Source organism: Sceloporus occidentalis, unplaced genomic scaffold (genome assembly GCF_023333645.1).
Source record: "Sceloporus occidentalis isolate IW3139 unplaced genomic scaffold, rSceOcc1.0.p SCAF_1, whole genome shotgun sequence".
NCBI classification, from domain to species: Eukaryota; Metazoa; Chordata; class Lepidosauria; order Squamata; family Phrynosomatidae; genus Sceloporus; species Sceloporus occidentalis.
The window spans coordinates 171,437,997-171,451,874 of record NW_028316981.1 but is presented as its reverse complement, the minus strand read 5'-3'; the positions used below and the strand labels follow the sequence as shown (position 1 = coordinate 171,451,874).

At 42.6% G+C, this 13,878-nt stretch overlaps 1 protein-coding gene across 3 annotated transcripts in view; it reads right to left on the bottom strand.

The window, feature by feature from the left end:
- STAC3 (SH3 and cysteine rich domain 3) overlaps positions 1-13,878 on the bottom strand; it is a 41,944-nt gene extending 28,066 nt beyond the window's left edge. The window contains exons 1-3 of one of the 3 annotated variants that reach the window (XM_089482370.1): positions 13,688-13,878; positions 5,804-5,923; positions 4,735-4,804 (exon numbers count right to left, since the gene is read on the bottom strand). In XM_089482370.1, coding sequence (XP_089338496.1) covers positions 4,735-4,804; positions 5,804-5,814 — 81 coding nt within the window. In that variant the 5' untranslated portion in view covers positions 5,815-5,923; positions 13,688-13,878. The remainder of the gene's footprint in view (positions 1-4,734; positions 4,805-5,803; positions 5,924-13,687) is intronic. The other 2 variants (XM_089482367.1, XM_089482369.1) reach the window with 2 other exon arrangements.

Below are 13,878 nucleotides of genomic sequence, written 5' to 3'. Positions count from 1 at the left end.
AGGGGATGGTGGGAGAGAGAGCCTGGCTGGCCTGAAGAATGAAGGGAGACAGAAATATATGCTTTCTAAATCCTAGGGACCTTTCACACTACACATTTATAGCACTGTGATTTCACTTTAGGCGCCATGGCCCTATGAAATCCCAGGGTTTGGGGAGGCACTAGAATTCTCCAGCTGAGAATTCCAAACACTCCTCTCTAGACTCTTTAACTGCCCTGACTCTATCCAGTGGCACCTGGGATTTATAGTTTGATTAGTAATTTAGCCTGGTCTGTCAGAGATCTCTGGTGCCTCACCAAACTACAGATCTCAGGATTCTACAGGATAGAGTACCAGGGGTATGGGCTGTTCGCTAAAGACTACTTTAGACGCATTAAATTATTTGAGTACCATGAATGTGGCCGTTGTGGTTTATATAAATGGGCCTAATGCTTGTGGAATACAAACAGTGGGCACAGAAATAGCAACAGCAAGAAGCACACACAGCTTTGAATTTGGAGAGAGGCAGAGAACTGAGAGTTTAGAGCTGTGGGTTTAACTGGACTGGAAGTAGCTGGTGTGGGGTCCCTGGTGTTTTGTGAGTCTGTTGCAAGAACAGTGGTTTTGCTGCCTGGTTTCCTCTTACTTCCCCTCTTCTCTGCTTTTGTATTTGTAAATAGAAATGGATAGTACAAAGAGAGTAGAAATCTCTAGTGCTTTTCCATATAAAGGAAACATCCTTTGAAGTACTACCCCCAGACTCAGCTTCACTGAGGGAAGAAGGAAGGGAAAGTTTAACTTAGGCGTGTTACAGACCGCCCTAAAGCAGGCGGTCTGCCGCCGCCGTCATTAGCTACGCCGAGAATCCCCAGCGGCCAGACCGTGAGGCTTCTTGGCACAGCTAAAAAGGAGCGCTGAAATGGCGCTCCTTTTTGGCCTCAGGAAGTGGCGCCGTGAGATGTGCACTCACAGCGTCACTTCTGCCGCGCCACATCCGGACGCTGTGCGTCCGAGACGTCAAAATGGTGACCCCCGTGTGGGCAGGGGCCACTATTTAGTATGCGCTCCACACGTACTAGGCTCAGGGGCTGTGAGGAAGGTAAGACCCTTCCTAACCCTAGCACGCCCCTTTCTAACCCTAGTACGCACAGAGCACATACTAAATGGCCGTTTATAACGCGCCTATGTGTTTTTTTTCAGGTGCACATAACTGTTTGCTCAATAAAAATATGTCTCTTCTAAACTAAACATCTGTAGCTCCTGTGACACTTAAGGGGGTTGGGAATTATTTTAATTTCCAAGATTTCCCTTTTCTTCCAAAGTTCATCGTTTATAAATATCTACAACCACTTCGGAGTTTTCCTTGCCTAAGAAAACCCTATGAAGGGTGAATCCCAATATATGGGATTGCCATATATATTGACAGGTGGTTTGAAAGCACACACGCGCACACACACATTAGCCATAGACTCATATCTTCATTCACAGAGATTTTGTACATTTTAAGTCTCTCATTTTAAGTGTGCAGGGGGATAAACTGTGTCAAACTATGGTTCTGAATGGGAAAATTTATCCAGGAATTTCCATCCAATGCACCTTAAGAGTGTTTTCTAATGTTGTAAGCATCAACTCTGTGTGTGTGTGTGTGTAGTATGTAGGAGGATCAATACCATTTGCACTTTCATGCTGTTACCTGAAAAATAACTCAAACAGGGAATGACAATGAGTATTATTATCTAAAGCTGACACAGCTTCCCTATATGAAATTCCTTCCAGACATGTCCAGATGTTCTTCCTCCTATGCTCAAACTTATCTAGGCTCTCCCAGCTTTTCCAGATTCCAGCAATGTGTTCAAAACCCTTGCAACGTCTACAAAATTATGCCGTTTGAAAACCTTCGTATAATCCTCCTGCATCCCCCATGCAGAACTTTGACCTCCTTGTTGCACAATTCCCAGCATGCTTGGCAGACTTACATCAGGATCCAAAATAATTCAAACCAGTTTTGCATATCCAGAAAGGATTTGGGCTTGTGTTTCTTGAACAGCCATCCTCTATGCACCACAACCACCCACCGGTGCAGCAAACAGGGCTTTGGGGTTGCAAATGTTTGCTTTTTAAAAAGAAGAGTCTGGTACCTCAAGAAAGGCAGAACTGAGATATGTGGAGGCCAACGAATTTCAGTGGCTTGGGGAGCAAACTGAAGTTTTGCCATACGAGGACGTGGGGAAAGACTTGCTATCCATGGTTGAACTGAGCAGGACTGGCTCTAATACTTAAGGGTTAATTTCAGTGAGATATTAGCAAAAACATCTTGAAGGTAAGAGTACAGCAATTGATTCAGTTACCAAGGGAAAGGGGTGGACTCTCCCTCACTGGAGGAACTAAAACAACAGAAGCTGGAACAGCCAAATAATGATGTTTATCACACTATACTCTTGAAGTGCTACTATTCCACTTTGACTCCTCTAGCTGCCTCCTGTTGCATTCTGGGATTTGCAGTTTTAAGGAGGGGTATTTAGAATTCTCAGGCAGAGAGAATGGGGATGCTTTTTCTCTTGATCTTCTGCATCAAGCCGGGGCTTGGAGTTGATGGTCTTAACAGTAGTTGAACTCCTATACGGCTTAGATCCAGACTATTTGGAAGACTGTATCTCCCCATATGAACCTGCCAGACCTCTTAAGATCTTCAGGGGAAAGCTTTTTCTCAGTCTCACCATCATTACTGGCTCAGTTGGTGAGGACACAAGAGAGAGAGAGCCTTCGCAGTGGCTGCTCTGGAAACCCCTCTTGTGCAGGGTGACCAGATATCCCAACAGCAAAGGAAGACAAAGCACTGTACAATGGTGGCCATTCAAGAAAAATGTAGGGCATGACAAAATAAAAGCTAAACACACTAATATAGTTATAAATTCAAGCTTAGTTATGCTTCAAAGAGAGGACATTTTGGAATTCCTCCTGGGCAGAAAGTTGAAATGTAGGGCATGTCCTAGAAAAGGAGAATATGTGGTCAACCTGGGTAGACTGGCTCCCTCCTTGCTCTCCTTTCATCAGTAGGCAAAAACTTTTAACATGTAACTGCACATAGGGAGGCTTTTTATTGGAGTGTTTGCTTTTGTATGGTTTTCAATGGTTTTATATTTTTAATTTATGTCAGGTTAATGTTTTAATTTTAATTTTTTTTTACTGCTTTTAAAGTATTTTGTGAGCCACCTTGGGTCCAATTTAGGAGAAAGGCAGCCAGATAGATAGATAGATATTCCCAACCTTTGCCTACCATTGGTTCCTTCAGTTCCTTTACCATGGACCATGTTGGCTGGGTCTTCCAGGAACTGAAGCACAAATTTTAGTGTGTGTGTGTGGGGGGGGGGGGGGGGGGATGTGCAAAAGTGAAGAATCACTGGCTGATAAGGACTCTTTTTAACTTTCCAATACTATGAATTTACCCCCATGTTGAGTCCTGTTGGACATGGCAGTGCTGAGTGTAGGCTCGTGTTCTCTTGTGCAAGGAAAAATGTGTAAGGATTGCACAGGTTGAGTCTCGCTTATCCAGAATTCCAAAATACTGTGAAATCCCACATTCCCCACATGGGTGGCCAAGATAGTGACATCTTTGCTATCTGAGGGTTCAGTGGACACAAACTTTGTTTCATGCACAAATTATTAAAAATATTATGTATAAAATTACCTTCAAGCTATGTTTACAAGGTGTATACATAACATAAATGAATTTCATGTTTAGACTTGGGTCGCAGCTGCAAGATCTTTCATTATGTATTTGCAAATATTCCAAGATATGACAAAATCCAAAACACTTCTGGTGCCAAGCATTTTGGATAAGGGAGACTCAACCTGTACACTGCAAAGGCAAGCAAAAAGCTCACAGCTCCTGGCACTGTCTCATTCTGTATTGCTCTGCAACTGACCTTCTTTTTCATGAAAGAAAAAATTGCAGCCAACCTAGCTTTCTAGGTTTTCACATAAAAGTTAATGGCAATGCCTCCATGCATGAAGACGGGGCCAGGAAGAACACAACCAGGGTGGTTCATTTATTTTAAAAACATTGCAAAATTATTCTGGCTATTTGGTGAGCTAGCAGGTGGAAGCAAGTTGGTACCTTCCATTTTGGATCTTCCCATGACCCCTGATCATTGGTCATGACGAGAATAGTTTACTGTTGTTTTCACAGAATCACAGAATTGTAGTGTTGGAAGAGACCACAAGGTCTCGTTTTCCCAAACCTCTGGAGGAAACCAGATTACCTACCCTTACCGCATGCAGCATGATGGCCTTCTTTTCAAGAAAACATATTTGTAAAAATCCCATTGGACATGCTTGGAGATGCTACTTTGGATCAAGTTAATAAAAGACAACTTTGCCTAAAAATGTCAAGGCGAGATAAGCGGGCGCAATGGCAGACCTAACATTGAGGAGAAACCAGAGGACGGAGCAGCAGCAGTCCTCTGTGCTCATAAAATGTCACCAAAGGCATTAGCTAACAGGCAGGCAGTCTGATCATTTTTGACAGCATGGGTTGGGCTTGGCTTCACTGGAAAGGAGGGTATATGCCCTTCTTTGAGTGGTTGCAGTCGCCATGGGCAAACAGGCCACAGTCAGAAGGTTCCGGCATCCCAGGACATGCTGAAGGAGGAATGCATCCCTCCAGACAGACCTCATGGCTGATTGTGGAGGAATCGGGACTCAAAGGTGGCTGTCACTCCCTTGCCCTCCAGGAATAACCACAGCTGCACTTACCCCTTCCGTGGATTTCCCCCCTTCAGATGTGGGTGATGCAGGTGGCTCAAGAATCTCTTTTTCTGTCATACTGTATGAAGAAAAGAACACAGGCAAACGTGAAGAGGCAAATAGGCAACCCACAGCTATTCAGGGGCCAGAGTCCTATGGGAAAGCATCCATTCTATATTTGTGCAATTTAAGGATGGGTGAGCATTTATTTCAAGTTTGCTTGTTTGTTTGTTTTTGTTGTTATTTTTACAATAAAGATTTGCCAGATCGTTTCCTCATATTCAGGATGGAAAGAATATGAGATTGAAAAAAGTGGTAATTTGGGGAAAACAGATAGGGAGATACAATCCCCCCCCCCCCCCATTTGCAACTTTGACCTTTGCAGCTTTGATTATTTGTGAATTAATACGTTCTCTCTAGGAATCTCTAGGTTTTCCAATGCAACTGTATTGGAATTGACCATGGAGTTGCACTTGAAGACTCTGAAATCACTAGAGAAAACACTTCTCTAGGCATTTGTAGGTCCTCCAGCATGATTCTATGGTCAACTTTTGGCAAATGTTGACCAAAGATTTGTGCTGGAGGACCTAGAGATTCCCAGAGAGGTGTTCTCTCAGGTAAAAACACAGTATTTTTTAATTTGTGGTTTTTCCACTTTCATGGGGGTCCTGTGTCTTTAACCCCAGTGAATGTGGAGAGCCAACCGTATTTGTCCATCCAAGCCCAGGGCTTCAAGTACTCAATTCTGTCATAATTCTGTTATATCCCTCAACAGCCAGGGTGGCATAGTGGCTTGAGAGTTGGACTATGACTCTGGAAATCAGGGTTTGAGTCCCTACTCAGCTATGGAAAGGCACTGGGAGACCTTGGGCGAGTCACAAATTCTCAGCCCCAAAAAACTCCATGACAGATAAGTTGGAAATAACTTTACTGCACACAACAAAGGTTGCCATTGCTTTTATTATGAGAGACTTCTCATATTTAAAAGCTATTTAGCAGGTGGGAAGAACGTGGTCTTCTACATGTTGGGAATAATTGAACAAGGGTGTGAAAAAAATTGAATCTCAGCATAAGTCACCTTTTTATCATTTTCAAGATTTTGGGAGGGGGTTGGACTGGATGGCCCTCGTGGTCTCTTCCAGATCTATGATTCTATGGTTCTATGACTTCACCTCAATAATGTGCACATCAGCAAGACCTTTCAGAGAAATAAAAATGTACACAGAACAATTTGCACGTTTTAAAACATTGTGAATGGCTAAAAATGCTCACAGCTGGGGGGAATATGCACAAATGGTGGGAGTGGACAAGTTAAGTAAAATGCATACATAAATGTGTTCATTAGGAGGAATGTGTAAAATGTGCAGGGGAAAACACAAAGGTTCTTTATGCAAGATGAAACAAGGACAGGAAGAAGATGCAAGTGTGATTCAGAGAAAGGCAAGACAATTAGCCCAGAGAAATTTTCACATCTCAAAAGTGTGTGTGTGCCTTCAAGTCACCTGTTTATCTCATGGAGCTCTCATGAATTTCATAGGGTTTTCCTAGGCAAGGAATCCTCTGAGATGGTTTTGCCAGTTCCTTCCTCTGAAATAAAGCCTACAACACCTGGGATTTATTGGCAGTCTCCCATCCAAGTACTAACCAGGGCTCACCCTGCTTAGCTTTCAAAATCAGATATAATCTGGTGCCTTTAGGGTATTTAGGCCATTAGCTTCTAAAGTGTACCCACTGAATTTGGCCACTGCAAATGGGAAGGAATAAGTTCATTTTTTAAGAATATATCCACATTAATATTAATTTGTTAATTAACACATAAATTAACAAATCAATTAACTCCATGTATTAATTTAGAGAGCTAGTATGATGTAGTGGTTTAAGTATTGGACTATGACTCTGGAGACGAGGGTTTGAATTCCTGCTTGGTCAAGTAAACCCACTGGGTGACCTTGGGCAAGTCACACTCTCTCAGCCTCAGAGATGATGGCCATGGCAAACCCCCTCTGAAGAAACTTGTCAAGAAAACCCTGTGATAGATTTGCCTTAGGGTCGCTGTAAACTGGAAATGACTTGAAGGTATATAACAACAACAAACATTTATCTATTCAAAATGAAAAGAACTTGACTTTTGAAAAAGATGGATACAGGAAAAAGAGAAATTGTGGATTTTCACATACCCAGGGTTCATGTTTACACTTTTAACAAATACAACCCTCCCCTGCCACTCCCAAGACTCAAACCCCACTTGCCCTTGTTGCATCCCTCCATCATGAGTATTCAAAAGCATCTAGAAGCTGTTCAGGTTCAGACAAAGCTTAATCTCAGCTGGACAACCTACAGAATTCTGTGGTAGAATGGCAACAGAGGCATCTATGGGGAAGAACAGGCAGTAAAGGAGATGCAGGCTGGTTGGGCTTTGAGGTTAATAAAAACTTAACCCCAGAAGTTGATTTTGGCCTTGGACTTTGCCTGGACACAGAGTGTGCCTTTCACATTACTGGTATTTCTCCCACTCCCCTGGTAGAGGTACTCCAGCATTAAGTACACCAGCAGGGCCAGGCAGGCTTCCAGTGGTTTGCTGGGATGGCAGTATATAATTTTGGATATCATTTTAATTACTGAGTATTTGCAGGAGAGCAAGTTATTAGTCCTTCTGGTCCAAGCTTTGTTAATCTACATAGCAATGCCAGTTTTCACAGGAGAACTTTTCTCATACATTGAGGAATAACATCTTACTTCACTACCTCCAAAAGCTCTCTTCCCTCTCAGCAAATATTTTCTGATTCTGAAAAGAGGGCTAACTGGACACACATCATGCCAGTTTTGCCAGTAAAAGCAATTGCCTCATTATACCGTAACTGGTTTATGCATTTTTAATCTGTTTTATTTCAATCTCTTGCTGTTCTCTGCCTCAATCCATGGGGGGGAAGCAGGTAAGAAATCCTCATCGTTATTTGGAGTGCTATGTAAGACATCTAACTGACTTAATTTATAAGAAGCTCTCTTTCTATTTGTGGAGAGCTTCCAAAATATGAGCAATTCATAAAATTTATGAATGAGTGAGCAAGATTACTCAGTGGTGAGTAATGACAGCTCATGCTCACACATGACTGAGGAGTCCCACCCTCACCACAAGAAGGCTTGACACCTCCACTCTTCTCCCACAAAGTTGTTTTGTACCACAGCAAACAGTCTGAGCTACTTGGTCCAGTTTGAGCAGGATCTGGTTCTCCAGGGTCTCAAGCACAGAAGGTTCATTCCAACCATCCGCGCTACTCAGTGATTCCCACACTTTGACCCTCCAGGCATTTTGGATTTCAACTTCCAGGATTTATAGACATTGGTTCTAGTGGAGATTCTGGGTCCAAAATACCCAGAGAACCAAAGTTTGGGCATTTCTGTGCTACTTGATCCTTTAAAAAGAAAAACTGTAGATGACTGAGCCAGGGGCCTCCTCCACTCAGACCACATTGATCCCAAAAGGTCACTTGTCCTCTTTAATTCAAGAGATCAAATTGTTCAGGAAATGATAACCATAAGAGAATTTGGAGGGACTACTAAGGAATTTGGTTGCCTTTCTATGCTTTGACAAATGTGCATGTGCTTGGGAAGATGGAGTGTGCATGCATGTGGCCCCCGTCCCCTCAGCCAGTTCTGTATGAGGCTATAATTCAAGTCGCTTATATTAGTTTGTGGTTGTGAATGCAAAATATCAGACTGCAATCCTGATCTGGAATGCAATTCAGCTAACTCTGTCCCGGCCACAGAGGGAGGCAACACAGTTCAACAGACTAGGTCCTGTTGTTATACAGTTAGGCAGAACTGAGTAGCAACACTTTCCCTGAATTGTATCCTGGACTGTAGAGTCAAGATCAAAGTAATGGAGTTGGAACGGGAGGCAATTTTAGGTGGAGTCAGGAGCTGGAGTCAGTAGAAATGTACTGACTCTGACTTCAGCTTCAGAATAAAATAATATATGTATTATGTATCTATTAGTCTTGCTTTTATAAATTCTTTAGTTTTAAGATATACCCTATGTTTCTGTTCAAAACCCTTTTTACAGTGGGCCCTTGGTATCCACTGGAGTATGGTTCCAGGACCCCCCGTGGACACTAAAATCCATGGATACTCGTCCCATTAAATACAATGGCATAGTAAAACCGTGTCCCATATATAAAATAGCAAAATCAAGGTTTGCTTTTTGGAATTTATATTTGTCTTTACTATTTTCAAGCCACGGACAGTTGAATCCATGGATAAAAAAATCCGTGGATACAGGGAGCTGACTGTATATTTATTAATAGATTGTAGCATAGTAACTTTCATTGGGATTTTGGAAAGTTTTCTTGCTCAGACATTTTTACCAAATCAATATATCGTATATTGTAAGTAGCCTGATCATTCACATGGTGGTGATGAAACTACAGTAGCTTTATTATGGCTGAATAATATACATTTGCCCTTTATGAAAGAGTTGGAGAGGAGAAATATAGATGAGTTTGAGCGGAAGGTTTAGTGTACCAACTCCACAGCTCTGACTGTATTATGTCAAGGCATTGTGAAATTGGAATTTTTCTCCCATGATGGTGGGGCTGGGGCTGGGTCAGCAAAGAAAATACTTAACAAAGAAAGAACTAGCAGGTCCCACCAAAAGCTTATTTAGAACCTTTGCTGATATGCTAGTCATCTGAGTGCTGAATATTTGATTGCCTGCTAAAAATATCAGCAGAACCACGTCTCTTTCACCTGAAATATTATAGTCCATCCAGTTTTCTATAAGTTTGTCCCCAGTCTAAATACATGCAGAAAGTCTGTGATCCATCCCAGTCACACATGTACATCTTGTCAATTTTGAGGCTGTAAGCTATTACATTAGGCCAAACCTTGGCCTGGCAGAAGTGAGAATAAGTGCCACCTTGGTATAGCTAGAGATTTGAATGGTGTAGCAAATTAAATGCACCTAAGAAAAGGGGCAGTCTGCCCAAGGACAACTAAATGGGATTTTAAGATAGCTAAAAGGGATTTTGTTCCCTCTCCCTTCACCTTACTCCTTTGAAGGAGCCAATCACTGCAGAAACTTCTACAAAACTATCTCATCCATTGTGGAAGATCTGTGACAAGTTCAGGGAAATGTTTGATCACCCAGCAAACTAAAAAAGATTTCATATAAGTACCAGGCAGCATTCACAGAAAGGATCACTCACACTTTCTCTGCACCCATGCAGACGCCCCCACAGCACATACAATTTAACACAATACAGAAAAGAAGCTCAGCAAATGAGGCTTTAGGAGTTTATCAGACAAGGGAAATTGGAAGTATAATCCAATGGTAATCCAAACGCAATCATGCGGTTTAACTACCACATGCAATTTCGGGCAATGGGAAGTCAGTCCGAACGCAATCATGGGGTTTCATGTTATTGCGTGACAGGTGATCAAATGCAATTTTGGGCAATGGAAAACTATTTTCAGGCAATGGGAAGTCAGTTCAAACGCAATTCGAATTCACGTAAATTCGCTGAACTAATGTTAATGTGTTCTGGCCCCACTTTCTTTTCATTAGAAATTAAGAGAAATTCCTTCCATGTGATAAACTGCTTAAACATCAGCAACTGGCAGCCCCCAGGCTGAAGATGAACCCTAAAGGAGTGGAATCTTTGCCCAAATCCCCAACCTCCTTGCCCAGTTATCCTTGCAACTGCTTGGAGTCATCAAGAGGGAAATCTAGCCTTCATGTGCCACTCTCTACACACATGCACTCCATCTTTCTGAGCCAGAAAACCAATTGAAGAGGGGTGCACAATTTTTTTGATCCCAAGGGCCAGATTCAGTGATGGTTCAGAGGATGAGGATGTACATGTAAGTACACACAAGCATATCAGCTCTTTCTTTGCTGAGAGTGAGTGGAGAAACCTCTCCTGTAATCCTGACACAAATGTTCACATATTCTAGGAAAGAGCAAGCTGTATGGTGATATTTAAGGGATAGAATAGAATATTCTCCACCATTCCTTTCCACCTTTACTTTGGGATGAAGGGCTGCACTTAACACCTTGAATGGTGTGCATGTCCATTCCTCTCCCTATTCCAAGCTCTGTCACACAGTGCACAAACTGGGCCAGGGGGGAGGAAGAGACTTGGTAAAAGAGTAGTCCATAGGCCACTGAGCCCACCACTCTATGTCCCATTTTAAAGTATTTTTACTAACAATGTTAAAGGTTGCCTTTCAGTCTGAATTACAACACTGAAGCAAGCAGGAACTAACTGTAATCCTGCACATGCACCATCCACAAGCATAGTTTTATAATCAGCTTTGTTGACTTATGACTACCTTAAGGCAAACCTATCACAGGTTTCCTTGTCAAGTTTCTTCAGAGGGGGTTTGTCATTGCCATCCTCTGAGGCTGAGAGACTGTGACTTGCCCAAGGTCTCCTAGTGGGATTCAAACCCTGTCTCCAGAGTCGTAGTCAACCCACTAAACTACACTGGCTCTCTTATAATCAACTTAGACAAGGGTGATTATCAAAATTTAACTCAGGCATGCATTGCAAAAATAGTTAAAAATCAGTGCACTTATTAAAATTAGTTACTGATCAGAATCATATCTACAAAATAGGTGGTTTTATATTAATACCAAGGAAGGACCTCTGGACAATCACCAGAGCTGGCACCAGAATTCACTGGCTCAGCTTAAAGGTCCTTGCATACATGCCTCAGTCCACTTCCCTCTTGCCTTTTTGGTGTACCAGGGTTCTTCAAGCACAGGGAGGGAGGGATGTGAACTGGGGTAAGAGCCAGTGAGGCCACACACTTGAACTCAACATGGTCACTTGGCGTAAGACCCACTCCTGTGACATCACAAAACCCCTCCCCCTGGTCTCAGGTTTTTGGCCCTGAAATCACTGAAAATGGGATGTGGTTGCTTTGGCAAGAATCACCCTTGAGTGGCACATGGTGAGTAGTCAGGGGGTTACAGTAATTGAAGTCCAAAAAATCTGGATGGCATCAGGTTGCCTATCACTGCACAGAATGAACAGCATCAAGGATGTATCTGTTATATGGATTTATAATGGACATGAGTATTCTTGCATGGCAGGGGGCTGGACCAAGTGGTCCTAATGGTTCTTTCCAACACTATGATTCTCTATCAGCTACCTACCACTATGGGTCCCTGGAGTGATGTTTAATCTGTGTGCTGCTAAATTAAAAAAACAAAACCATAGCCCCTCGCCCTTACAGCTACAATTCCTGGAGGTTCCTGAGAATGCATGACTATTGAACAAATTTAAATCTGTAATAAAATCTCCTTAGAGAATTACATCGATCTTAGAGAACCATGATGGTATGGTCCAAGGTAGGGTTTCTTTGATCAAGTGAGAGAATACAGAGATTTGTTAGCACATCGACACTCTTATCTATGATCCACTGTTTTCCCTAAAAGGGAAAGAGGGCAGAGTCTGCAAAAGTCTGGGGGTCAGGAAAGTTCCCAGAATACACTTCCCAGCATGGCCAAAAGACAGTTGCCACTCTTGAAAGGAAATCCAGAAATAAGTTACCACACGGTCATTAGAGTTTGATGAGATCAGACTACATCCAGCACTGAAAGGGTATAAACAACCACCACGCTCCTTTATAAGACAGATACTAGGAGGCCCACCTTCTTAATCCTGGATGGCATAAAAAAGGTTGTGCTTACTTAGAGGTGAGGGAAAGGCATTCTCCACACACTCAGAGGCAGTCTTCTTTGTTACTACTCCAGATACTGAAGCCGTGTCAAAAAAAAAACAGGTATTGATGTTGACCAACACAAATTAACCACCAGGTAAAAATACAAACAGATGCTCCTAACCATCTGACTAAGCTGTTTGAAAATGACATCAGGCTGCACATTTTTCCAGAAATTTCCAGCAAGGACTATTACTAACCAACAGAACCGAACCTCAGTGTCACACCAGCTCTCAACAAAATCCTTTTTCTGCTCTTCAGTATTCCACTTCCCAGGCCTTTATGACAGAGCCAGGGAGTGGTTGGCCATGACACAAGGCTCCGGTCTGTCATTAACCACGTACGTCATTGGCAGGACCTCAGTGGAAAAGCATTTTGGCTTTCCATTCCGTAATTCCTCTGGTGTCTGTGTGTCCACAAATGGATTCGAATCTCACAGCAGTCACCAGTCTCAGATTCCTAGAGATTTCATCATAGCTGCCTGGATGTCCACTGGACATCCTTCACTACATGGTTGGTCCAGAACGCAGACTCCAGGATGCAGAACATCACATGCACCACTTCTGTGCAAAACTTAAGTCTCTTGCTTTAAACATCTGAAATAGCTATTTCCCCAAAGACAAAATGTTCCTTGCTGTTCAAACTGGAAGGACAGGCCCACATTTAATCTCCTCAAGGCTTCTATAGAGGAGCCCTCCTCTTCCTTTTACAAAATGGCAAGTGACTGGGAGGTGCTATAACCTCCCTTACTTAGACGTGAATTTCTTTAGGAATGAGAAGCCAGGCTGTACTGCAGAAAAGAACATGCTTTGGGAATTCTTGAACCTTCATTTCCAAAAGCACAAATTAAAAGGGTGGATGTTTTGTTGCGGGGAGAAGTATCCCAACACAATCCCTGACTGGTAGACTACAGGAAATTCGGCATTTCTGCAGTTATATTTCCTCTCTGGAGCTCTCCTCATGCTCTGTGAGAAAAGGCGCTTCAGCCATTTTATGCCTCCACAGACTGAAACACATGAATTCATCCACCTCTGAAAGCTAACCAGGTTAAAATGGGGTAGAAGACATTGGCCACCAAGAGGAGAATGTTTCAGGGCTTCGTGTGAAAGCATCTGACACATTTGCAAGCATTAGGCCTCAAGAAAAGAGATTTTAGGTCTCTGTAAGGAAAAGAAAACTAGCCTACAACAGTATGCAATGGAAAAAGGGGGGAAAGAATACACACAGATACACTTACCTCTAAGAATGAAGCGACCTACTTCCAAATAGATTAATTTTTTCTGAAAAATCTCAAACACTCCCCGCAAACTCAGCTTTCTTGCCCAACATCTCACTTTAGAGATCCATGGAAGAGAAAGAGTTTCCCCTTCCCAGGTCTTAATGTATAAAAGTTTGCTGTCCCAGCACTGGAAGGAACTCAAGTGACAG